At 56.7% G+C, this 25592-nt stretch overlaps 9 protein-coding genes across 9 annotated transcripts; 7 read left to right on the forward strand and 2 right to left on the reverse strand.

Annotated features, from left to right (window-relative positions):
- Positions 1-2: 2 nt before the first annotated feature.
- QBC33DRAFT_534903 (DNA-directed RNA polymerase) lies at positions 3-1588 on the forward strand. The gene is made up of 2 exons (XM_060427575.1): positions 3-183; positions 250-1588. The coding sequence occupies exons 1-2, from the start codon at positions 70-72 to the stop codon at positions 1327-1329; spliced, it is 1194 nt and encodes a 397-aa protein (XP_060284635.1). The 5' UTR covers positions 3-69; the 3' UTR covers positions 1330-1588.
- On the reverse strand, positions 1421-3314 carry QBC33DRAFT_534904 (NEDD8-activating enzyme E1 catalytic subunit). Its single transcript, XM_060427576.1, has 6 exons — positions 3149-3314; positions 2997-3098; positions 2936-2941; positions 2798-2877; positions 2446-2742; positions 1421-2374 (listed from the first exon to the last, which is right to left on the reverse strand). The coding sequence occupies exons 1-6, from the start codon at positions 3190-3192 to the stop codon at positions 1605-1607; spliced, it is 1299 nt and encodes a 432-aa protein (XP_060284636.1). The 5' UTR covers positions 3193-3314; the 3' UTR covers positions 1421-1604.
- A 100-nt stretch (positions 3315-3414) lies between these two features.
- QBC33DRAFT_568774 (telomere length regulation protein-domain-containing protein) lies at positions 3415-7129 on the forward strand. Its single transcript, XM_060430519.1, has 3 exons — positions 3415-4512; positions 4564-4998; positions 5049-7129. Exons 1-3 carry the CDS (start codon positions 3675-3677, stop codon positions 6773-6775), a joined length of 3000 nt encoding a protein of 999 aa, XP_060284637.1. The 5' UTR covers positions 3415-3674; the 3' UTR covers positions 6776-7129.
- Positions 7130-7199: 70 nt separating this feature from the next.
- QBC33DRAFT_557885 (cytochrome C oxidase copper chaperone-domain-containing protein) lies at positions 7200-7573 on the forward strand (the record flags this gene model as incomplete). Its single annotated transcript, XM_060429843.1, has 3 exons — positions 7200-7224; positions 7293-7372; positions 7433-7573. The coding sequence occupies 3 exons, from the start codon at positions 7200-7202 to the stop codon at positions 7571-7573; spliced, it is 246 nt and encodes an 81-aa protein (XP_060284638.1).
- Positions 7574-8100: 527 nt separating this feature from the next.
- On the forward strand, positions 8101-9883 carry QBC33DRAFT_534915 (protein PXR1). The gene is made up of 3 exons (XM_060427577.1): positions 8101-8187; positions 8255-9365; positions 9434-9883. The coding sequence occupies exons 1-3, from the start codon at positions 8165-8167 to the stop codon at positions 9458-9460; spliced, it is 1161 nt and encodes a 386-aa protein (XP_060284639.1). The 5' UTR covers positions 8101-8164; the 3' UTR covers positions 9461-9883.
- Positions 9884-10733: 850 nt separating this feature from the next.
- Positions 10734-11868, forward strand: QBC33DRAFT_377071 (uncharacterized protein). Its single transcript, XM_060424028.1, has one exon. The coding sequence runs from the start codon at positions 10884-10886 to the stop codon at positions 11655-11657; it is 774 nt and encodes a 257-aa protein (XP_060284640.1). The 5' UTR covers positions 10734-10883; the 3' UTR covers positions 11658-11868.
- Positions 11869-13206: 1338 nt separating this feature from the next.
- Positions 13207-17525, forward strand: QBC33DRAFT_557888 (uncharacterized protein; the record flags this gene model as incomplete). The annotated part of the gene is made up of 10 exons (XM_060429844.1): positions 13207-13380; positions 13444-14192; positions 14246-14285; positions 14347-14767; positions 14822-14994; positions 15069-15214; positions 15267-15831; positions 15900-16343; positions 16414-16953; positions 17046-17525. The coding sequence occupies 10 exons, from the start codon at positions 13207-13209 to the stop codon at positions 17523-17525; spliced, it is 3732 nt and encodes a 1243-aa protein (XP_060284641.1).
- A 2464-nt stretch (positions 17526-19989) lies between these two features.
- QBC33DRAFT_377145 (uncharacterized protein) lies at positions 19990-21397 on the forward strand. Its single transcript, XM_060424029.1, has one exon. It carries the CDS (start codon positions 20322-20324, stop codon positions 21180-21182), a length of 861 nt encoding a protein of 286 aa, XP_060284642.1. The 5' UTR covers positions 19990-20321; the 3' UTR covers positions 21183-21397.
- Positions 21398-22543: 1146 nt separating this feature from the next.
- On the reverse strand, positions 22544-25340 carry QBC33DRAFT_449628 (putative fungal-specific transcription protein; the record flags this gene model as incomplete). Its single annotated transcript, XM_060424526.1, has 2 exons — positions 22544-23706; positions 23777-25340. 2 exons carry the CDS (start codon positions 25338-25340, stop codon positions 22544-22546), a joined length of 2727 nt encoding a protein of 908 aa, XP_060284643.1.
- Positions 25341-25592: the final 252 nt, after the last annotated feature.

Genomic DNA, 25592 nt, shown 5'->3' on the forward strand with positions numbered 1-25592 from the left:
GGTGAGCCAAACGGGTAATTCTCGGTGTGCGGGCGGTCAAGAAAAACTTCCACGCCAAAATTTTCTGCCATGGGAAGTGTCTCTAGCAAAGCTGGGCCTCTTTCCCCCCTTGAACCCCACCATGATGAGTTCACCATGGCGCCCTTTTCAAAACGCAGCGAAGCCGAACTCGACCGGCGGAAGGTATATCAGACATGGTCATCCCCACTGCTGACTAGAATCCTCTGACGGCTAATACTGTACTTGTAGATAGTCGGCATCAACAAGGAAACGGTCACGGATGTCATCTCCACCGACTTCCCCGGCCACTTCCCGGGCGAGGACAACTCGTGGGACATCGACACGTTCCGGGACGGGCTCAGCGTAGAATTCCACAACAATGAGCAGTTCGACGCCTCGTTCTCGCTGATAGGCCTCGACGCCTCCATCGCCAACGCCTTCCGGCGCATCCTGATCTCCGAGATCCCGACCCTCGCCATCGAGAAGGTGTTCATCGAGAACAACACGTCGGTGATCCAAGACGAGGTGCTAGCTCATCGGCTGGGCCTGATCCCGTTCAAGGGCGGTAAGGAGGGCCTCCTCCGGTTCTTGAAGTGGTGGAGGGAGCCCGAGGCCGACAAGGACCCGTTCTCGACCACGTTCGACTTCAACACGGTGAGCCTGTCGCTCAACGTCGAGTGCACGCGCAACGAGGACGCCGGTCCCGGCGAGGAGGACCCGACCAAGCTGTTCCGGCACGCGCACGTGTACGCGCGGGACATTGTGTTCACGCCCGAGGGCAAGCAGCCGCGCTACTTCTCCGGCGACGACGCCATCGCGCCCGTCAACCCGGACGTGCTGATCGCCAAGATGCGGCCGGGCCAGTCGATCCAGCTGATGATGCACATGCACAAGGGCGTCGGCGCAGACCACGCAAAGTTCTCGCCCGTCGCCACGGCATCGTACCGCCTCATGCCGACCATCGACATTGTGCGGCCCATCCTCGGCGCCGACGCGGTCAAGTTCGCCGGCTGCTTCCCCGAGGGGGTCATCGGGATCGAGACCGTCACGGCGGAGGAGGCGTCCCGGGAGGGGAGCGGCTACGAGGGCCGCAAGGGCGAGCAGAAGGCCGTCGTCAGGGACCCCATGAGGGACACGGTCAGCAGGGAGTGCCTCCGCCACGAGGAGTTCCAGGGCAAGGTCAAGCTGGGCCGCCGGAGGGACCACTTTATCTTCTCCATCGAGAGCACCGGCCAGTGGGACAGTGACGAGCTGTTCCTTGAGGCCATCAAGATGATGAAGCTGAAGTGCGCCAAGCTGGAGAAGCAGGTCGTCAAAATGGTTAGGTAGTTAGTCGTGGTTGGGAACGTGTACCCATAGTTTTCCTCCTTCTCTTATTTTCTACACAACTGGAGATAGATAGATCATTGCAAGGTGGCGTCCGGGGTCAAAAAAAGGCTGGGTAGTCACTTTCTTTAATAGGTTGATTGATTTTCTGCCTATCTTCAACCTCACCCGAGGCCTCGATTCTCAAGCATCACTATGCACAGAGATGCGTCCAGCATAATCCAACAAATATATGGTGCCTGTCCTCCGACGCCCCTGACCGTAACCAAGGCCTCCTCTCATTTGAAGCGGAGCCTGAACTTGAAAGACACAGTCGCAAACGAGGGGTCAGTCACGCCAATCTCCTCGCCGTCACCCAGCCCGAGTTCGGTCAGCGTCTTGTCCAGATTCTGCCGCGTCTTCTCCTCCAGACTCGGCGGCGACTGCATGTAGAGCGTCTTGCTCTCCGACCTGACCGACGGCTTTTTCAGCTGCGCCTCGGGCCGGATCGCCATGGACTCGATCAGCTCCTGCAGGGTGGATCGGGGGTCGACCTCCAGGTCCCTCGCCAGGTTCCCGCAGACGGGGCAGTCGTCCTTCTTCTCGTGCTCGAACGTGTAGGTGTAGATGCTGTCGTTGCCCGAGTACATCATGTAGTTGTCGTTCGGGTATCCTAGGGACGGCGCGCAGTTGCTCGCTATCTTCAGAGCCTCGTTGCAGCAGCTAGCCGCGATGATAGCGTTGGTGGACGCGATGGCCGGGATGATGTTCTTCACGACGCCCTGCGTCCTCGAGTAGGTGACCCCCGTGATGCCGTACTCCTCGGCACGATTGAGGGCCTTTTGGTAAAGCCAGGTAATGTGCTCGGGGTCGTCATTGTCCAGCTTGGGAAAGGGCTTCTCCTGGTCCCAGGCGATGATGTGGGCCCACTCGATGCAGTGCTCCGGTTGGCGCGGAATGGTCGCGATGGTGCAGAGGGGTACCGCTGCCCTCGGTGCGTGCATGTCCAACTGGCATTCTATGCACGAAGTCACCGAGGGCAGGACTACTCTCGACTGACCTTTGAAACCTGGAACGAGTCAGCACCATTGAGGGGCCATTCCGGATCAACCCGGGCCATCCTCGAACTCGGGGACTCACCTTCGGTACCACCGTCGATTAGGGGCTTATAACTATCCTCGACCTCCGGGTCAACCATATTCACGAGGGTCGCGTTGATCCATCGCCGTGCCTCTATGCTGTCGAGACCACAGACCACAAGCTGGAACTGCATATAGAAGTCCTCATCAAAGTCCTGGATCTTGCAGTTATGAGGCGTGATCTTGACGCCCTTGACTCTCCTCTCCACGAAGCTGGCAGCCACTTCTGCCTTGAACTTCCCGACATCTGCCTTCCGAAAGAGGAACTGCCTATTCAGGTTCGAAATATCGATCGTATCTATCCAAAAGAATGAGCCTCGGGATGGCGATGTCGGTGGCACAAGCGAACAAACCCATATCAATAACGTGGATATCTTTGAATCCGGACAGAGCCAAGTTTTTGAGAATCTCACAACCTAGACCCCCGGCTCCACTGTAACATTAAACTTAGTCCAAGTCAATCAGTCAGATATCGGAGTTGGAATACCGACATAACGCTGTAGCGGCTGGTTAGCAGATTCAAGGCCCGAGCTGAAAGGCCTGGGAACTCACAGTATCTTCATATTATCCATTGTGTCAACCACTAACCCGGCGTCAAAGACCTCATCATTGGTGAACGGCCCTGCTCGGGTTCGAACGTTGTCCAGATAGCGCCTGGGGGATGGAATCAGCGATGATCCTCTATAGAGGGGGGTTGTATTTACCATCTTGACGGCTCAGATGCCGGATGGACTTCGCCTGACGCCATACGGAAGGTTCCAGTATAAACAGGGGCCGAGTATCCTTGCAGTTCTCACAATTCTTCTGGGCGGTTGTTGTGTCACAAAATCTCAAGCTTAAACAGTGCACTTGATGTGAGGTTGTCGAGCCTCGGTGACTGCAGGTACACTGCAGCTTGGTGGGTGGGCGCATAGCTCTTATCGATAAGGCAGCGGGCTGCGGGGCCTTATGTAGCTGCAGGCGGTTTGTACTTGACCTCAGTGTGAATGAGATTGTGAGATGAGCTTAACCTCTCTGAGGGCAACCTACCTACTTGGACTTGCAATATGTTCACATGCCTTAGGATGAGAGAGTCACTTATACTGTCACTCACATGCCGGGTATAACAGACTATCAGCCTACCTGTTGGTGACGTGGAGATACAACATCATTCATTTCCTCGGGGCTTTGATTGCAACGAACCACCTACCTAATAAGACACATGGTTTGAATCACCTCACTCCAAACAAAATGAATGGGCTTTTGACTGCCGTGAGCACTACCTACCGCGAAAAGGATGCTCCGCCTCTGACGGAGGCCAGGTCGACAAATCGAGTCAGCCCCGCCGTCAATTCCCCAGAGGAGGCCCTGGAGGTGCTCCGGCATGAGCCTGACTATAGCACACTCATCACCGTCTTGAGATTTCTGGGGCGCGGAGTGTGCCAAAAATCTGCCACATTCAACATCGCCGTACCAAGTCCTATCGGGGCTAAACTGGTCCAAGTTCTCGCAACCGATATCGCGTCAAACTACTGGACTCTACTGAGAGAAGAGAGTGCGGTGGGGTCAGAGGACGAGAGCCGGGGGACGGCAAGATCCGATCTCCAGGCCTTGCTTCTGTGCCTCCGGAGCATTCCTGGTGTCAACGCCGTCCTCCTCCAGCTAAGGGCCCTGACCCTAGAAGCGAAGTCCGAGAAGAAAGAAGTTAAACGTCCAGACCTCGCTGCCAACTTGAGAATTACACTAGAACTCCTCTGTGCCCTGTTGGATGGTCAGGAAAGCCCGTGGCAGATCTGGTCCTCGTCAGCGGAGGCGGCAGACAGTCCAGCCAGGAGGAGGCCGCTTGCCCAAGAGTTCCTGACCCTCCTTGGCAGTGGGCGGGTTATTTCATGGGCTGCCGAAGCCGACGATATTCTCGCAAATTCCGACAAGACAGCGAAGGAGGGCGCGTTTTGGGTCACTAACAGAGCAGAATACTGCACATGGCTGGCTCAGGGTGTCTGCCGGTGGATTTCTCGCGACAGGTCAACAGACGATGCCAAGTTATGTGCGGAGCTGCTGGCCAGAACCTTGCGCCTAGGGAGCACTGGTGAGACAGCAAACGATACCTCTATTTAGCTCACCGTGCTGATTTTTACAGATATCGTCATCAAGCTGCTCCTTGAGACCCTCATTCTGAGTAAGAGCTCAAACCCTGACCGTTTCCGTCTTCTTTTTGACGGCCTTCCCAATCTCGACCAACGCAGAGTTCTCCTTGCAGTCTTGAAGTTCCTCTCAGAGACACACTTGAACAAACTGGGTCTCTGTGAATCTCCTGAGAGTGCAGAGGTGATATCAGCCGCCTCTGGCATTATCAGTACGGTTGTAGGGCAGGATCAAGACAAGACCAACCACCTAATTGCTTGGCTCACCAGTTCTTCTGGGGCCGGCTTGGGCGATGGAGTCGGTATCCGCCGTGCCGTCCTCGCGGTTATATCCCGAAACAGGGACAACCTTGTGGACGTACTGGAGAAAACCGTTGCCCAGTTTGGGGATCAGCTATATATCAAACACTCCCCGATTCTGCAGCAGGAAGGTTAGTGACTCGATAGACAACTCCGGGCCAGCGGCTAACGAGCGTTACAGTGCATGCTCAGGTTCTACTGTTGAGCGCAGGTTATGTCCACCGGTTGACTCCAGTCAAGCTGTCCATGATAACAAGGTCGAGCCCATGGTTGAATGCAATATCGAATCGGCTTGCTGCTACCCAGCAGAGAGCACGGTTCCTCGGAATGGTCGTTGGAGAAGCCATCTCGGGCCTCGTCGACAATGGTGACAAGAGGCTGGACTTCCATATAGATGAGACAAACCTCGAGGAGGGGAAATGGTATAAGGCCCTCGCAGAGACAGCGGATAGCGTTGGTCGAATTGACACGCTGAGGCAGCAAGGCCACGTCGGAAGAGAAAAGTCCGTGAGACCACAGAAGCCGAGAACTGAAAGGCCACCAGTTAGGCGGCAGCCCGTGCCGCCCAAACAAGGCTTCATCATCGAGGAGGTCGAGGATGACGACAGCGAAGACGATGACTTGATACCATATGCAAAACCGGAATCCGACGCCGAGGATTCGGACGATGACCCGACACTGATCAACCGTGACAAACCAAAACCGCCAGTCTACATCAGAGACCTGATCCGGTATCTAAGGGACACGGATAACTATGACCATCAGAAGCTGGCTCTGACAACGGCACCTACTCTGATTCGCAGGAAAGCCAATTATGGGACCGAGGTCAAGGAACATGCGGAAGAGCTGGCAACCCTGCTTGTCGGGTTACAGGACAAATTCGACATGGATAACTTCTACGAACAGAGAGCCCAGGGAATGATCGCTCTCGTAATCGCTCAGCCTCAGGTCATGGGCCCGTGGTTCGCAAAAACATTCTTCGACGGCGATTACTCGGTGACGCAAAGAGCTTCGGTGCTCATTGTCCTCGGCATTGGGGCGAGAGAGTTGGCAGGCTTCGAGACGTCCGAGTACAAAGATGCCGCCTCCTTCCCCTCAAAAGCTTTACCCGAAGCAGTCGAGCGGCTCTACATTGGGACGTCGTCATCAGGGGTCCAGCCTTCCTCATCCTCCTCACTAAAGGCGCTTCCAATCAATGCCCTAGAGACGGTCGCGCAGTCATTAACTACGGGATTCCTGGCCCCTATTGCCGCGAATGCCGCCGACGCAGCTACGGGGCCAGATGCACTCAAGCTCTCAACATTTACCTCCCGCCTGCAGCAGCAAGGTGACTCTTCACGGAACACCAAAGCCAAAGGCACCCGGCGACCCCGCGTCCGCGCAATCCCCAATACCACCGCCCAGCTGCTCTACACCTCCTTCTTCTCCCCCTTGACGGCCCGCTTCCAAGCCGCGCTGCGCTCGCCGGCCTCCCGCACGCGCGGCATCATCTTCGAGCCGTACCTGCTCTCGCTCTACCTCAAGACCGCGGCCATCGTCCTCCACGCGGCGGGTCCGAGCACGCTCGCGCTGCCGCAGATGACGGCGGAGCTCTGGGGCGTGCTGCTGAGCACGGGCGTGCGGGCGCACTGCGTTGGCGACCTGGCCGCCACGCGGGCGGTGCTGTTCGCGCTGCTGGCGCTGCTGGACGTCAACGAGGACCGGATGCGCGACGTGTGCCAGGACCTGAGCAGGGAGGTGGTGGAGACGCAGGAGTGGGTCGCCGCCGTGTTCGAGGGGATCAGGGGCGGGGACGGCGCCGGGGAGGAGAGCGACGCCAAGATGCTTGCTGCTTCCGTGCTGATACGGCTGCGCGAGGGGATGGAGAAGTACCGGCTGTTTATGGTCGGAGACCTGATTGGGTTCTAACTCGAGGCGATGCCAAAAGCTGCCATTAAGCCAGAGCAAACCATTCCAATTCCCTTGTTATAGGGGGCGACGTGTAGGATTGGGGGAACCTTGTTGGTAGAAGTACACGGACAAACGGATTAGTCAATAGGACATGTATTTGCACTGTCCCATCTATCCCACCGTCTCTCAAGAACCGCTAGCCTAGCTGATACCCCGTGATGAAAAGGCTGAATCCAAAAAAGAGTTCAAAAAGGGGTCTCACGTGACTGACAGTGGCAATGTCGGGTTAGCTCGGATACTCGGAACTGACGGTCACCCAAAAGTGCGTCATGTCAACTGACAAATCAACTTGCTCATTGAGAACACTGGACACTGGACAGCCGGATCTTTCTTGTGCTTTACAAGCTCGCAACCTCGAATCTCAAGTCTAGAGTTACTCACCATGGGGTCGCAAGCTTCGTCGATGCGTATGTATTGTATTCCAAGAATGACTTTGGTGCAATTCCTCGGCTGACCATGAATGCGACCAATCCAGCTTCAATTGGCTCCAGCGCCGTGGCCGCGCCCGCGGTTGCAACCACGCTGCAGTCGGATGATTCTTCAACCAAACCCAAGGTGAGTTTCGACGAGAAAGTCGGGGGCGATGGTAGCAGCTGCTAACTGCTTCCTGTCTAGCCGTGCTGCGTGTGCAAAGACGAGAAATCCAAGCGAGACGAGTGCATGCTCTTCTCAACGGCGGCAGACCCCGAGAAGGACTGCAATTCCACGATCGAGCAATACCGGAGTTGCATGGCCGGCTTCGGCTTCAAAGTATAGCAGCAGTAGCGACTCGAGGCGAAGGCGCATTAGCATATCAGCATATCGGCGTTCCCTGTACATATGACACGATAGGCGATAGAAATGGGAGGTCTCATGCAAAGGATAGACCGGGTCGAGGCAACACATAGACATGAAAGAGGTGCCCGTTGTAGCCCTGAAGGCAGATGTAATTCGGGCTCGAAACAGGCATTTTATATGTATAACAGAATACCATCCACTCTCGTCAAAGAGACTCTTGTCTCGAGGAAGAAAAGGATCCATACACAGCCATTGGAGAGTGACATGGGGTTCGATGAGATGGACTAAATACTTGTACAGCAAATCTCGACAGTATTAATCGCTTGGTGTCAAGGCAACATGGAGAGCATCGCAATCCTTCCTTGGGGAATGAATGGCCCGTTGAGAGGTACCGCCGAAGAAATGTTTTGGTGTTGCGGCAGGCATCCTTGAATTTTAAGGCGGTGAGAAGGTGCAGAACCCCAAGCCTCTTGATCCCCGCCAAAATTTCCAAAATTCCTTGAACGCCCGCCTACCAATGTACTGTGTGGTAGTCTACCTTTGATATACCAGAATTCGCTCCAAGTGACCATGGGTTTGGCCGCCGCAAAAACGTAAGCTTAATAGACTCACCCTTGCATTGAACTACAGCGCTGTCAGAGAGCTGACCCCCATTTCCAGGAAGCGGAAGGTCGGCGCCGACCCGAACAACAACAAATGGGCCCGCAACACGGATTCCTTTGGGCACAAGATCCTCCGGGCCCACGGTTGGGAGCCGGGACAGTATCTCGGGGCCAAGGATGCGCCGCACGCTAAATGGCACACCGCGGCCAACTCTTCCCACATCCGCGTCGTCTTGAAGGAGGACAACCTGGGCCTCGGCGCAAACCGTAACCATGGGGATCAATGTACGGGGCTGGACGACTTCCAGAGCATCCTCGGCAGGTTGAATGGCAAGACGGACGAGGCCTTGGAGACGGAACAAAAGTTTCGACAAGAGTTAAAACTCAGCTTCTACCTCGAAAGGAAGTTTGGCTCGATGCGGTTCGTCAAGGGCGGCTGGCTGGTGGGCGACCAGGTTCAGGATACCCCCACAGTAGAGGAGGAGAAGACACCCGAGAGCGAGGATTCAACCACTTCCTCTGACAGCCAGGCTTCCGAGGCCGAACAGTCGGACGACAAGACGAAGAGGTCCAAGAAGCGGAAGCTCGAGGATGGTGCCACTACGGAGAGGAATGGCGGAAGGAAGTCGAAGAAACGGAGGGCCGAGGATGGTTCCGAAACAGAGACTGAGAAGGAGAAGCGCAGGAGAGAGAGAAAGGAGAGAAAATCAAAGAAGAAGGAGGATGCTGACACTACCGACGGCGGTGCCGACACTGAGGCTCCAAGCAAGAAGCGGAAGAAGGGCACACAGGATGACGGAAGGGAGGATCCAGCAACCGGCGATAGTGGAGGCGTCGAGGCAGGTGTAGAGCAAGATGCCAAGAAACGGTCCAAAAAGGAGAAGAAGCCGAAGAAGAAAAGCAAGAGCGAGGAGTCGAGCGAGACTGAGAAGAAGTCATCGAAGAAGAGGCGGCGGAAAGCTGAAGACGAGCCCGCCTCTTCGGTCGACGCCGGGGACCCGGTCAGGAAAGACACGGCTCTGGATTCTTCGGCCGCGACCTCCAAAGCCGCTAGCAGCTCCTCAACGCCGGCAGGCAGCGGCTTCTCAACCCCGACCCGGCATTTGTCACGGCAGCGATTCATTGCACAGAAGAGGATGGCTTTCTCGGACCCTAAGGCGCTCAATCAGGTAAGCAAGCAACCGGGATCCGTCCCAGCTGACTCTCCCCACAAACTAAGCTGACATATTATGGACAGATCTTCATGATCAAATCCGAAAGTTAGAATCGTGGTTGCTTAGATACCTATATACCTCTCGATCGCGTCTCCTAGCAGCTGCTCTTAGAATTTATAACATAAACCAACTTGTTAGCCATCGATTGGAATCGGAAACTATTGTGCTTTACAGTGGTCAACCTGTGGATATACTTGTTGAATTTGACAGGGTTCTATACCTGGCCGCTTGTGAAGTAATATGCGGTTCTCTAGGCTCATTGATGCCTTCGAGTGGAGGATCCCGCCTCATTTCGGGACTTCAGTTGTTGAAGATCGACACCTCCTTATATCTATCTATATAAGACTATCACCACCCATGCCCAAGTGCGCCGAGCATTCCCCCCTCTGCCTTTCCACCTAGCACTTTTAGGACCACGCATGGTCGTAGATGGTCGTAAGTCAACACAATCTAGTTGTCTCGGCCTATACTTGCTCCGAAGTCCTTGTCCTCCCGGCTTCCATTCCAGACGGGGGCTGCCTCTGAGCTTTGAGGGGCGGGGAGGGGGAGGGGGGAGGGCAACAAATCGTATTCTTTTGACAAGTAGGTTCTTTCTTCTTCATTCGCTTTACTCCCCTAGCTTGGTGGTAAAATAGCTTTCACTGCCAATGTCTCCTACTTGTTACTCATGCCCTCGGATCGGTTGATGCGATAGTTTTCCATTCTCTGCCACAACCATTTCGCCTTCCAAGCCTTGTCTGACTGTCTTCTGCCTGACCCCCTGCTTCCCAACTGTGGATCTGCCTGGGGCCTGGTCGCATCAGTGAGATAGAGATTGAGCATTATCACAACTCTATCGAAGAGTTCAGGGGTTTTAAGACATTAGCTTTGGTAACTTCTTCACGAATTCTGGGTAGTGGACTGACTATGTGATAGAAAGGGGTATAGGCTAGCTATATGACCGTACCCATGACACTCAAGCCTTCAGTAATGGTCATGAATAACATGAACTCTTCTGTCCACAAAGGATACAGCGTGGGCTGGGGGCTTGCCATGATCAAGTCTCCTCGCATAGGAGGTGATCAGTCGGCCCAGGTGTTGATATTCCCCAACATTGAAATGCCGGTATGTCTTTGTATCCTCCCAGGCAGGCACTTGACGCTACTGCAGTGGATCTTTCCACGGCCAAGCTGACTTGATTGTGAACCTGAGGCCACGAAAGATAGGAGGATGTCCCGGGTGGCCATATGTAAGGTGTTTGGGCCAAACAGCACGACAGTTCCTTGGGACAGAAGTGAAATAAAGGTGAAAGCTGGTCTTTACCTTGCCAAGGTGAATATAGGATATCCTTTTGCCTTCCCAGTGCAAAATTCGCCGATTCTCTCCAGACACATTACACACCTACCTACCTTCCTCTGTCCATCTTGAACATCAACAAAAAGGAGACGAGATTTCCCGAATATTAGCTTACCATGCCGAGAGTAGCACTCCATTATGGAAGCCTCGAACACAAAGATGCCTGAGAAGCGGATATTCTCATATGCCGATGCCGTTCGCGGACGGAAAGCCGCGTCGGCAAAGGAGCCTCCGGACCACCCGGGGGAAGACGCGCCTCCACGACAGCAAACACTCCCCGATGAAGCCACACATGACCAGGCAGGACCGAGCAGGGCAGTAGCCATGAATCGAGAACCGACTCCCCTCGAGGCAAGCAAGGCCGATTTGACTCTTAAGGAGGTAAGACACTGCGAATCTTTCCCGGACGTCAAACTAAATTCGAGTCAGGTCACCGCTGAGGATATCAAGCCTCACATATCCAGTGACGGAGCTGCCAATATTTCCCAAAATTTGGGTCAAGACTGCGAACCATCCAGTATTCCATGTCCATCAGCTGCAGCTATGATGAAGTACAGAAAATACCCCGATGGTAGGAAGGTGGCCAACAGGAAAACTTGGGCGGAGGTCGCGTCCCCTCAAAGGAAGAAACCCGAACCCAAGGGTAAGGGTCCAGACATGGGAAACGATGCCGAGCCAGGATCTTCTGGTGTCGTGTCCGAGGAAAGCACCCAAGGCGGAGCAGCCGATGTCAATACCCTCCCCGTCGTCGAGGAAGCGAAAAATGACAATCAGCCCCCTGGGACAGTTGATCCAGAACTCGACGCGAAGGTCGAGCAGGCCATCGCCAACGCGATCGAGACGCAGAAGCGCAAGCAAGCGGAACGGAAAGTTGCCATGATGCGAGCCTTGTCCCGGGGCAATGCCATGTAAGTTTTGACGCGCTTACCACGTCGCCACGTCGCTCCCATGACTGATCCGAAATCCAGCTTGTGGGAGAGACAGTTCGGCTGGGATGTCCTCATCATATGCGACGGCATGACTTGGAAGGTCCATCGGAACATCCTCATCAGCGAGTCGAGTTACTTTGCCGAGAGACTGCCTCCCCCTAACGACGTGAGACACTCAATCCACGTCATACCTGGCGGCCGTCCATTACTGACACGAATCTACCCGGTAGGATGGGACCCATGTCACGATGGACTGTACTGGCCATCAGAAGGAGCAGCTAGCGCACGTTCTCCAATTCATGTACTTCAAGCGTAAGTACCCTCTCTCGGTCTCACTCCCCAAGCCATCTCCCACCATCGCTCTCACCACATCGTCAACGCTGACCCCTTCCCCCCCGGGCTCCGACTAGAATACGAGGGGGCCTACCTCAACCTCGCCGACCCCCTGGACGGGGAGAGCATCCGGCGCAACGCGTACATGTTCGTCTGCGGCTCGAGCGTCGACTGCCGGTCGATGATGGACTTTGCGACGGACGGCATCGACGAGACGACGCAGGTAATGGAGTGCCTGATGCCGACGCTCTACCAGAGCCGGTCGCTGGCGCGCTTCCACGAGCCGCTGCGCGACGCCCTCGCCATCCTCTTCGACCAGGGCGACCGGCCCCTGGCCCTGACGATGCGCCTCGCCCTGGCCTGCCTCGCCGACGTCACGCTCATGTACCTGGTCCTGAACCCGGCGTTCAGGGTCCCCTACGAGACGACGTGGTGCCCGTGGATCGCCCTCAACTGCTTGCGGGATAACGCGAGGTTCAAGGCCATGGGCTGGCTGGACCCCGTCCGGGATGGGGAGGTGTCGTCGGTGCGGACCGCGATGGAGATGATGTCGATCCGGGCGGACGCGGCAGGCGACGGATCCAAGGTGGGCGCGGAGGAGGTGGAGGAGGTGGGGGAGGTGGAGGAGGGGGAGGAGAAGGAGAAGGAGAAGGGGGAGGAGGGGGGAGAGAAGGAGGAGGAGGAGGGTGATGGACCGGCGAAAGGAGCCGAGATCTATGAGGGTGCCGATGCCGGCGACGGCTCGGCGGCGGGCGCGGAGCCCGATGCCCCGACCGAGGCGGCTGCTCTGTAATCCGCTGGTGCCGGAAGGGCGTTGGCGGCGTAACGGTTGAATCTCTCGTGCTTGTTTAAGATACCCAGAGGACCTCGCGTGTCTTTGCTTTTCGTTGTTTTTGATAGACGAAGAGGCCTCTTGTACAATATAGCATTTCCGAGGGACGGTTAATGACAGTCAACTTCCGAATCTTGATACAGCGGCATGGTTGCGGCCAAAGGTGGGCGGGCGGTTCAGCTGACAGGGCAAGCGCTAAATGTAGGCAGACCCCCCATGCCAATTTCGTGCTTTCCGAAATTAAACACAGGTCCTGACCATACAATCATCGTCACCTTGACAGTCGCAACTATTCTAGCTGCAGGTGCTAGTTCATGTCCGGGGTTAAGTGAGCGTCTAAGCATTGGACCGACGGCAGCGGGAAGCAATGGCGGAACCCTACGCGGACCCTGAAACGGTCCCGCCAAAGCCTACTAATCGGCGCAGAGCAGGCAACGCAGGGTCCATCCTAGCTCGAACCGGTTCCGGCGACAACCACCAAAATATATCCGGCGTTCGGCACGTTCGCAGGAGGGTTGTGGTGCCGGAGGAGTACGTAGTGGTATGTGTGCTTCATAATGGATTTCTTGTTAGCTGCTCACTCACCATCACCATCTTATTACAGCCTCTTCCGCCAACGCCTGGCATCTACCGACAGGGCTCGTTCGGCTCCCGGGTTCTGTCACGGACCCCTAAGGATCCAGGCTCCGCGTATTCTAGTAGATTTGGATATCCGGCCGACATACCTCAGTCCGCCCCGCCCATCCCGGACAGGAGACATGACCGTCTCACATACGCCTTCCCCCGCGTGTATGACAATGGAGGGCGCAGCTCACAGGATTTCCGCGGCCCTGTAGGGAACCGTAGGATCCCCATGCAATATGAAGAGAGAGTTGGCCACTCTCGTTCCCGCTCACGCTCGCGCTCACCGCGGCATGTAACCTCCGAAGTTAGCAGCGGTGTCCGCACGAAAAGGGCCCGCTCTCGTTCTCGTGGGAGCGATGACTCGTCATCTAACCAAAGCTCCGATGTGAGCTTCGCACGGTCGCGCCCCTATGGTGACGATGACGACTTCAGGGAAGACGAATTTACCACCACCCAAGTCTACGAGTTCAACCCCTCCCGTCTGTCACGGACTCCCTCCCAAGACCGCTCGATAGCGGCAAGTGGCTCAGAAGGAGAGGGCCCTTTGCCAGAAGCTGAAAGGAGTACTGCTGGTCAAGTTGAAGGGTTCTCCACGTCGGCGACAACCCGAACGCTCCAGATTTATCGGTCGGAATATACGGGGGATGCGTTCGCTGACGGATCCCACTCTGCTAGGCTGACCGTGATCCATGACCCCAAGAAAACAAAGCAGCCAGTTTTCAGGTGGATGTGCGTATGGAATCAGGACATCTTGACGATTCCAAGTTAACATCAAAGGACAGACATATTAAGCAGACCAGCTTGAACTTCGACGAGCTTTCGGTAAGCAGTGGAATCCACTCCCTCAGTACTAGCTGGGGTCAACCCTGACACAGACTTGCAGCACGAAGTATCCCACATTTCCGGTCTCGGGGATGGCGATAAGAACGGCCTATCCAAGCTCCTGGCGGAGGTCAAGAAGAGCTGCGTAAAGTCTACGCCCGCTGCGAAGGGCTCAAACATCAAGCATATGGAGCCGAGATTCATACAGATTCTCCTCCCTCCCGATCAGAGATCCAAGGGGCAGACCCCAGCCATCCGGACTGTTACGTGGCTATGTGTTCCCTATTTCTCTCTCGAGAAGTATGCCGGGCCCCTCTCAGCGGCCAACACAGCGACCTTCCCGGCCCAAACCTTGTTGCAGGCGCAGTATTCTGGCGTCCCTCAAGACCGCGATATGCAACAAGTGGTCCAGCAGCTCGGTCACGTACCACCAGAGATGTGCTTTCACATCAGTCAATTCTGGTGTATCATCCTCGATAACTGTCTGTAACAATATAGTTGCGCAAGACGAGTCCTGCCTGCTGACTGCCCAGCAGCCCTCCTGATTACCTGCGGAACGAACTCGGCAGAAGCCGCCATGCAGAGCGACGTCCTCGATATTGTAACGGAGCCGCTCAAGAGCCCTTCCGCTGGTGGGGCCTTGATATATGTCTACTATACCGAAGCCGTGTTATGGGTTCTCTCTATTGATGAGTGTGCATCTTGGTTTGTGAGTTCCTACGCCACCGGCCTTGTGATGCATTGGAATGGAATGGCTAGGTCTGTGCTGACGATCCGTTGTAGGCGTTTATATCCCATTTCCATGACTTTTGGCCTCAGACCCTGAGCTTCTCCCATCGGGACCGCCCCATCACGGCGGATGACTGGCCCCGGATACTCAACCTTGCCAGGCATTCGAAATCCAAAACTATGCTGTACCTCAGGATTTGGTGTGTAAGATACGAGGCCCAGCTGCGTCGATAATACTGACCACCCTCTCAGGAATGCACCACGGCCGCCTGCCCGGGGTATCCTCAAGCCTATCGGTAAAGGTGCTATAAAGTCGGAAGGTACAAACACGGACGAGCCACAGCAAGGCTTGAAGCCCCCACAGGACAAGGGGAAAGGAAGGCCGGATTCCAGCCCTGCGCCTACCCCTGCCTCTGAATTGGATGTTCTGCCAGATAGGGTGAACGACAGGTTCCATGTCTTTAGCTGGCTGGAGACTGTTCTCACAACTGGCGATGCCAACTCCCAAGTACAAGTCGAGTCGCTCCGGATACAATTACAGGAGGTTGAAGACTATCTCAAGAACAGCACGAGCTTTTCGGATCGAAGGGCATACCAAGACAGCCAAGCAGCCACTCGACTCTCTTGCTTCCGGTACCTTAGAGACCAGGGCGGCTTGACAGAGGAGTTCAAAAAGCGGCCTCGGATGAAGCAGGACTACGAGGACCGTATCGATATCCTAAACGCCGCTGACATTGTCTATCGGTTCTTCCTCCCCCTTGGATTCGACGGGCCGACGGTGAGGAAGTTCTGGGGCGCCATCAACCTCTTGGTCCAAGTGAGCACCCGGAAACGCAACACGAGCCCCCAGGAATAATAATGGCGTCGCAGCTAACGTAGTCACAGATGCCAGCGAGGAGCAACCAGCAACGAAGAGGCCAAGGGTCGGGTCGTGCCGACCTTGTCGTCCCCTTGGTCAGGTCGTATCTCAGGAAGCTCACGCAGGCGATCCAGTCTTTCAAAAACATCCTCTCGCACGCCCAGCCCCTCGAGCGCGCGAGCATTACTGTCCCGGATGGCCTGATACGCGCGTGGTTGCATCTCCTGATGGCCATGATCTACAGCTCACAAGGCGCCTTTGCCTGGGCCGAGCATAGCGAAGTTGCTCGGACTCTGATCAAGGGAGGCATGGCAGAGGTGATCGAAGAGATGGCTGGCGACTCACTTCTGAAAAAGGTGGTGATTCTACCAATGGAGGTTGTGTCTTTGGTCACGTTGAAGTTGCTCCAGGATTCAACGGGGGTGTATCCCAACATCGGCACAACCTACTCGGAGTATCTAGACGCCCTAGTACGTACTGATTCGCGAAATATCGGAGCGGTTTGAGCGCCTTGCAGCTGACTCTGTACGTGGCTTCCAGGGAAACGAGATAGCAACGAAGCCGTCGGACAGATCTTTTCAGCACCGAATCAGTCTACTCAAGCAGGAGGTCGGCGTCGTCCTGAGGACGGTAGCGGCGCAAAGCCTCATCTACAGCGCCATAATCAACTCCCGGTTTAAGACACAGCTGTCTGGGAGCAGCGACGGTCTAGAGCTGCGTGCTCGGGGGAGACAACTGGCGAACTACGATGGTCGCGACATTGCCAGACCCGCCCGTGAGGCCAGATATGCGGGCCTGGAGATGAGTCCCCCGCCCTACGCCCACGTGCCCAGGAACAGGCGCGATAATCAACAGACATGGGCCTACGTTGAGCCCACTACCCGGCAAGACCACGGCAGACCTGCCCAAGAGGCCGGCGTGGAGGACTGGATGCTTGCGCCTGAAGAGTTCTACAAGCTGGCGCCTACCGATCCAGGCGGATTTCGCGATCTCCTGGCTGCGGAGTGCCTATCGTTCCTGGAAAAGCGAGCTAGGGAGTTCAATGGATTCGATCTGCATGCAGATGACCTCCAAGAAGAGGTGAGTGAGTGTTGGTTGCTGGCGCCGAACCCCGCCAAGGTTTGGGAATAGCGGAACGGGCTAGGGGCTAACCAACCGATCTCGTGGCGCAGAACATGAACAAGTTTGAGGACTCCAAAGACAGGCAAGAACTGGCGATATACGCCTTCACGATTGTCACGGTCATCTTCCTGCCGCTGAGCTTTGTTGCGGGCGTGTTTGGCATGAACACCAGCGACATACGTGATATGGAGTTTGGACAGTGGGCGTACTGGGCTTCTGCAATCCCCGTCACCGTGCTCGTCATCCTGATAGGGCTCTGGTGGATGGGCGAGCTGGGCAACGCCTTCGCCTGGCTCGGGTACCGGAATGGTGGCCGGAGGGGGGTGTACGCCCTCGCCTCGCCGTACAATAGATCGTCAGGAGGCATCTTTACATCCAGGATACGGGTATCAGAGGCAGCTCCACCCCCGCCCCCGCCCCCGTATCGGAACCCGGTCCTGGAAGACACTGTTGTCTACGGAGCCCACAGTCGAGCCCACAGTCCCGAACGACGCAGATTGCGTCAGAGACAGGGAGCCTACAGTTATTGAGCGCGTAGCAAATCCGGAGATCTTGCCCAAACTCGAGGGAAGCGAAACGGGGGAGGGGGGAAATCCACACTTTGTCGTGCCTTCAAACAGGTAGCTGCAGGCTTGGACGCTTTCCCCGGGGCTACGGCATCCCAAGACGATAAACGGGGGGATCCGAGCCCATTTGCATCCACGTCTCATGACTTGTCGAGCGATTCGTGAGCTCCCTGGCGGAACCACATCCTACTCCGTACATTCAGAGTTGGTGCTAGTTGGCTGACTAGTCGGGTCCACCACACCCTGACGGTTCTAACTATTATCGCCCCCATCCTGCCGTCAGCATGCAATGCGAGGCATGAGTCGAGTCTGAAAGCTGTTGCGTAATGGCGTATCAAGTCCCGAATCCCGATAGCATATATGTAGGTACGATTATGAGAGTTCGCGTTGCAGAATTGTTGAGCGTTGGTCGACCCATGCGGCGGTTATCAGTTGCGGCCAATCGATAGATGACGAAATAAGATGATCCATGTCGACAGTTGAAGTAACATCGGTGTGATAAGATAAATTGGGTGGCCACCACTCACAAGGCAGGCATGCGTAGTCCTGCCGCGATCGTGGTCACTTCCCTGGTTAATCCTGGGTGGGAGCCGGTGGACATCGTTGTGGAAGCTAGTCTAGTAAGTTTGCGGGGAAAAAGAAGGGGGGCGTAAAGGGGGGAGGGCGCCTACGTGGTCTTCTCCCGTGGGCCCCGAGGTCCCATCATGTTCAAGGTTTCGTGTATCCTGATCTGGTACCGCGCATCGCCGTTTATTGCCAGGTGTTGCTGAACCCGACCCTTGTGCGACCAAGGGAAGGAAAAGGATAAGAACGCCAAAATATGCAGCCAGTGAAGCTGCCGATAGCAATTGCGGCACAGCTCGCCAATCTCGTCGTCTGTGGGTGCAGAAGAGATGCGGGCGGTCGTCCATTGACTGGCCCAGCCAATCTAGAGAAACCCCTCTTCCTATGCGTTAGATAGTCAAATACAGCGATGCAGGAGAGGTGGCAAAAGTGGCCACACGAAAGCTACCCTAGATATATGCTTTATCTATTTGGCATCGGATTGGTCAGCGGGCGAGGTGGCTGCTGCTCCGGGCAGGGCTAGAGTCTCCCCCTCATGCAGGCATGGGCCAAGACACGCCAGGCTTTGCAGTTCCGGAAGGGCCAGATATGTTTGCTAGCCAGCCGAGCCAGCTTATCCGCCCAGACTACTGCATGTCTAAGAGGGCATGCTAGTGCAGAGTGGTCTAGTTGAGACGGGTGCGGGGAGGGGGTTGATTGTGGAAGTTCCCAGATGGAACGAGGTTAGAGGTTAGGGGGCGATATTGTACTGTTTGGTAGATGGGTGACTCGGTTACACTGGATCGCCGTGCAAATCCACCTCAGAGAAGCCCTGGTTCCTCTGGTTTGGCGGTTACGGGCGCAGACGATCCCACTATAAGGTATCCAAGATAGGGGTACGCTAACGGAAGCATCACCTTGGGGCTGGGGCATCAGGGAGGTGACACATTCCACGGAACGCGGGGCTTAGTCGTAACAGAGCTCTTCAGCAAAGACATACAAACCGTCATCAGCGTTCTCTTACAACCTATGTTGGACCGAGGAAGCCCCAATTAAATTGCGATTCAGGGTCCTGGCAAACACCCGACAGCTCCATCTTCACAAGCAAGTGTTCTGAGTCTCATCTGCTAAGGCTGAACCTTACCCCGCAAAATCTTGTGATCTTGTGGTGGGTCCCGTGTGACGTCGATGGGAGAGGACTTGGCTTCGCCCTAAAACATTGTTAGCGAAGCCCGACAATGGAGGTCTTGATGGAGAACCCTGGCTCGCCTGGTCATCAAACATCCGTAGCTTGACATTTATGAGCCGCCCATTGGCTGTCTGCCAAAGATTGCCCCACCCACGCGCATCTACCCTAGCCAACCACAGCACCCCTGCTACATCCCTGGGAACCTCCGCAATTGGGGGTTCGCGGAATTACAAATGGCGGGTCCGAAGTAGGAGGACAACAGTAATCGGCCTGGTTTATGTGTACATCATGCCAGCATCCCCTTTTCCCCCTTGCTTCTGCTACTCTCAACAATCAAATTTCCCCTTCACTTGTCGAAGGTGATAAATACTATCTATCACCACGCCATTTCCCTCCCTCAGCGATCCATCTGTTTGTTCTTCAAGCTCATCTAGCCAACCATCCTTACCCCGCTTCACGTTAGCTCTCACATCCACTCCACCCACCAACCGCAGGTTCCAGAACTCGAAAGACCTGGGCAATACTGTCCTGTCCTGCGCTTGCCTGCATCGCATCATTGCGCTGCCACCACCACCTACTGCCCTTCTACGTCACCGGGGAGGGCAGTGAACCACGTAGCCAAAAGGGCGGGAACGCAATCAAGCAAACCAAAGGGGGCGCCGATCACCCGCCTCTCGTCCATAGTAACCTCCCGTTTTCGCCTCTACATATACAAACAATCAGTGAACAAAGGAACCAGCGTCCCTTGATCAGCAAAGGAGGCGGATCATCCCCAACTAGCGAATCACTTCCCGATCTTCGTCATTCGATAGTTCTTGTGACCCGTTTATCCCAAGACTGGTCGGTTTCATACCCACTGCATTTTGTCATCGCTGTCGTACGAGACATCGAACCACTGGGGTCTGCAAACATACCATCTCTCACTCGACCTTTATCTCCTCTCGACTCGCAGCCCTTGCGAGAAATTGCCAACATAAATTCAACGACGCCGTCTTAGCATCAGCGACCACTTCCTCTCTTCTTGCACAATGTCGGGCGACAACTCGAACTCCGAAATGCCTCGGCAGAGCCGTGGGTCCGTCTCCTCCACTCCCTTCACGAGCCTGTTCCAGCGGAGGAACTCGACCTCGGTGCGAGGCACTCCTGCCTATCCTGGGCCCATCACCTCGGCGACCCTGAATGATCCTCAGCGCCGCCGCCTGTCTATCACCACGCTCGGTCTCACTGGCACGTCTCCGACGAATCCTGCGCAGTTTGGCATGCGTCGTGGAAGCATTTCGACCAACAATTCGGACGTGATCGAGGAGAATGCCGTTGTTGATGACGATGACCCGACCTCTGCCCGCACCGCGCCCACCACACCCTTCACGCGCCGCATGAGTTTCGGTGCTCAGGCGATGCGCAACCTCAGGGCCCCCGGGGGTAGCAGCCCCAGTTCAAATGGTAGGCCATCACCGCCGCTACGACGTGGTAGCGTCTTAGGTGGTCCTCCTACCCCTCCCAACAGCATGTCGTCCTCGAACGGGTATACTTGGAACAAGACATACTCCCAGGCAAGCACTAAAACCAACTCCAGAGCGGCTTCTGACTTGACTCCTCCTGCTGCTCGCTCAGACCAAGGTTTCAACTGGTCCGAGCAGCTTAGATCTCGCGCCGAAAGCACTGTTGCTTCGGGCCCGCGACCCTCGATCTCTTTTGCACCTGGCGTGAGCACCTCTCCTCCGCGTGGCAACGGTGGCGCCGGTCCAGCCGCCGTCCCACATCACGAGCGGGCCAAATCAGTCTCCGACATGCCAGCACCTCCTGCTCAGTCCCCACGTCCCCGGCAGCCGCAGAAGCCGGATCATTTCCAGGAGCGGATCCTGAAGGGCGACTTCTACATGGATTGAGTGGCCTGCTGGAAGACTTGAATATCCTTGCAACACCATGTATTATTACCATCCGAAACACCACGCAATGAGCGTACTTCCAACCACCTGCTGTCGCCAAGGGGAGCGCAGCAGCTGTTCTCCTCCACCCCCAGCCACGCCGTCCATCCATCCGTCGGCTATGCTGACTCCCCTCGATCGTCTCGCTTTTCTGCCTCATAAGGGCCCCCCCTGCGCAGGGTCCACCCAGGGAGAGGATGAAGTTTCCTATTTCACACCTTCGCCATCTTTCCTAAGGGCGTCGTGTATCTTGTAGCTACTCGGTTCTGCACAGATATCTGTTACCTCGCAGCGTGGATCTAGAACGGATCAGTACGGATGACAGACGAGAGAATTACACGGAAGAGCTGAGAAATAGCCTGAAATCCGGATATTCTTTGGGGAAGGCAAAATGGATGGCCTCGGGGTGAAAGGGACTGGCGAACTATATATTATGTCCATGGGGCTGGGGGCCATATTCATGGCGTCGGAGGCGTCTGCGGAGAGACTGTATCAGTATTCTGCCCAGGTTTCCTCAGGTAAATCGGGCTTTCGTCAGGAGGTTTTTGGTATCGGAGTTGGGCAAATCCTGGCTTGAGGGAAAGGACAAAGAACATGGGAGGGCTGGTTCAGTTTTGATCCAGGTATTAGCATGCGAACACTTAGCGGACGACTCGAATTGCGGCGTTCTTGTACGATCGGACACAGATTAGGGTCGGAAACTCAGAATGCCAACAGAAATGATACACACGAGACGATTTTATACCATCGACGGATTACATACATATGTTGCCTTCTCCCTTGTGCCTGTCTTTGAGGACAAACTAATAATGATGGGTGATCTCTATAGCACAATGTTCTTTGAGTATTCCCCAGCACCCTTTGCGAGAATCATCGAAGTCCTGGGCCGACAAAGCTAGACTCGAAGAATACCTATCTGTTGTGCGGGTGTCGAGATATTTATTGGGCCAAAACAAAAGAAGGAAGCCAGACCGGTAGCTCAAAATGATATGCCACTTTTCCAACTCGCCGTCGCCCCAAAGCAAGCAAGGAAGCCTCCTCTTATCCCAGAAACCAATAATAATACACACAAAGAGGAATCCCGCTTTGCCATATGCCGTCAACACAAACGCTCGATGACTTGTAACAAGTAAGCCCCCATTCCACCCATCCCTCATAAGACCCAAGCCTGACCGTGCTAAACGACAAGAATCCCCTTTCTTCCCACCTTTTGTCCAGACTTCTGTGTACACAAGCGAACCCCTACCCAACCCCGGAAGCCAGACCGACAGAACAGACCGACACCAAACCCCTCCCCCCCCCCCCCCCCAAACAACCACACTTCAAAACTGATATCCGAACCCGCCCGCGCCGCCTCCCTCCCCTCCCCCACCCCCCATCCCATCCAAGTAAGGTGGATCCTGCAAGACATACCTCATCCCCGTCTCGTACCCGCCGCCGGGCCCGCCGAGCCCGAGCCCGAACCCGAACCCCCCGTCCGCCAGCCCCGCCAGCGTGAGATCCATCGCCCGCGCGAACCCGTCTCCGAGCCCGACGTACTCGAAATCCGCAGCCAGCGTGCCGGGACCCGGACCCCCACTCCCAAGCCACGGGATGGGGCCCCCGCCAGACGGGTCCAGGCTCGTCGGCGTCCCGTCGCTTGTCGTCGCCGGGCCGGGGCCCCCGCCGCCGTACACGAACGGCTGCTGTTGCTGCTGCGCGGCGGGTTGCAGGCGGTTCAGCCAGGGGAATTCGCCTCCGCCGCCGCCGCCGCCGCCGGTAAGTTGTTGTTGCGGCGGCGCGGAGGCCGAGTCGCTGGTCGCGATCTCGGACAGGAGCTGGAGGGGCGTGTTGGCTGTCGGGTATTCCGGCTGCTGCTGCTGCTGCTGCTGCTGTTGCTGCTGTAGTTGTTCCCTGCCGTTTCGGGGGTCGTACCGGGCCGTCTCGGGGGCTGCCGCGGCGGCAGGGCACCCTGGTGTGGGCGGCGCGTCCGAGGAAGTGGCGGCGGCGGCGGTTGGGGCTTTGGGGTTCTGCTTCTGGAACCAGGACCGCAGCATCGCCAGGACGATGAGGAGCTTTGTGGCCGGGCGGCTCTTGTCGTCGGCGGCGGTGGCGCGGAACTTGTCGAGCAGGTTCTCGAGGTGCTGTTCGACCTTCATGTGGTCCTTGTCGATGACCTTGCCCAGCTCGCTCTTGGGCGACGACGCGGCAAAGTAGATCTTGATCAGCACGACGAAGGCGTAGGCGATGCGGATGAAGTTGAAGACGGGTAGGCACCGGATCGAGGCGACGTCCATGGCGAGGAACACCTCGAATATGCCGTCGATGGCGGTCAGGCACGCCGAGAGGGCGGCGACGTGGGCCGGGGTGAGCGGCGCGTCGGACGCGAGCGCGTCCCTGAGATCGTCGGCCGTGGTTGGATGCCTGCACTCCTCGCCCGTGTCAATCTGCGTGGCGGTCTCGTGCATGTACAGGCTAATGACGTGGAAGCTCATCTTCAACGTTGCTGGAGAATGGTTTAGCAAGGGATATATTACGAGACTTTAAGGAGGAAGAAAGGAGACGTGTGCACTTACGTAGAAGCATGTCATCGGGAATGGATTTCCTATACCTATCCAGCTCCCGCTCGAAGGCTCTCAGCGCGTACTGCGTCCTAGCATCCGCTATACTAACAGCGGTGGAGGGGTCGTCCATCGAAAACTGGATCCCTACGTCTTCAGCCAGCTTGTGGCACCACACAAGGTGGCACAGATACTTGTCTGTCGGCGCCGCGTCGGGGGAGGACTCGAGGACGTCCATGCACTCGGCCATGAACGAGGACCACCTGACAAGGTTCGGGCGATGCATTGCCATGGACGTGTTGGTCGCGAGGAAATAGCACACCAGCCAAGCCCTCCGGCACTCGATGCTGGTTGGGTCTGGCGACCGAGGCTTCCTGACATGCTGGTGATTGTATGCAGAACTCTGGATATACTTCCTGAAGCCTCCCGGATTACCCAGCTTCCTGCCCAAGCCGATATCAAGAGCCATGACGGCAGAGATGTGCACCAGTTGGTAGAACTTGAGCTCCTCAAAGTGCTCGGGGGGCCAGTACCAGATCACCGCAACGTGCAACGCCTGCACGAGCTCCAGGCTCTTCTCGCCCCGGACGATGACCTTCTCGGCAAAGATCTCCATCAACTCCTTGACCATACGCCGCTGGATGAGGGGGAACTCGGAGGAGCTGGCAGCCATGATGGCGTGGAACAGGGTCGGCGTTGATTTCCTGACCTCTGCCGCGGTCGTGCCCGCGGGAAAGACGACCCCTGGCAGATGCGACACCATCTGGTCGGTGTATCGGATAAACAGCTCGGCAGCCCTGTCCATGGTCAGGACCCCCCTATCGACGACATCCAAGTAGTCGTGGCCCGGGTTGTTCTGGCTCTGCGGCGTCGCCGGGTGTGCCTCCCGGGCGTTCTCCGCGGCGGAATCTCTGCTCTCCGTGAACTTCCTCTTCTGGCCCGCCATCACCATCGGCGGGGGATATATCTTGTTCTTGACGGGGCTGTTGCCACCGCCGCTGCCGCTGTTGTTGTTCTGGTTGTTCTGTGAGTCCGCCGTCCTACCGACAAACGCCGACTGGTGCTGGCTCCCGCCCTGCGCCGTCCGCAGCTGGGCCTGCAGCGTCCTCTCCCCGCCGGGCGCCTGTGCAGCCCAACCCCTCGCCGCCAACGACCCAGCAGCAGCACCAGCAGCCGCAACAGCACCCACATGACCATCCGACCCCGCCGCCGCCGCCGCCGCCGCCGCCGCCGCCCCGCCCCTCGACGCCTGCAGGCTCGCCGTCAGCGCGTCGATCTTCCTCTCCAGCTCGGCGACGCGGCTGTCCGTCTTCTTCTGCCGCTTGCGCGTCGGCTGCGTCACGACGCACGCCCGCCCGGCCTTGGCGCACCGCCTGCACGCGCCCTCCGGGTCGGCCGGGTCGGGCACGCACCGCACCTTGAGGCCGCGGCAGCTCTCGCACGCGCGCGCCTTCTTGGGGTCGCCATCGCCGCCGTCGCCGGCTGTGCCTGGGTCGGTCTGCTGGTGGTTATATTGGTGTTGTTGTTGGAAGTGCTGTTGTTGCTGGTGGTGGGAGCTGCTCGCGGTGGGGGTCGCCATCGTCGTTGCCGTCGTCGTCGGGGTCGGCCTCTGGTCGGCGGTGGATGCGGTGCTGCTCTGCGGGGAATACGAGTCGACGTGTGGCGGTCCGTAGGGGGTCGGGGGACCGTGGCCCCGGGAGGGGGCTGCATCTTGGGCCTGCGGTTGACTCGGGACTCGGTGGTGTCGGGGGTGGGTGGGGGACGTGGGCGGCTTGGACTCGACCGGCGGCGACGAGTTCGCAAAGGAGCCCAGCGTCGTTGGCGTCGTCTC

This window comes from Phialemonium atrogriseum (genome assembly GCF_030411735.1).
Source record: "Phialemonium atrogriseum strain 8032-3 unplaced genomic scaffold QBC33scaffold_9, whole genome shotgun sequence".
Taxonomy (NCBI): Eukaryota; Fungi; Ascomycota; class Sordariomycetes; order Cephalothecales; family Cephalothecaceae; genus Phialemonium; species Phialemonium atrogriseum.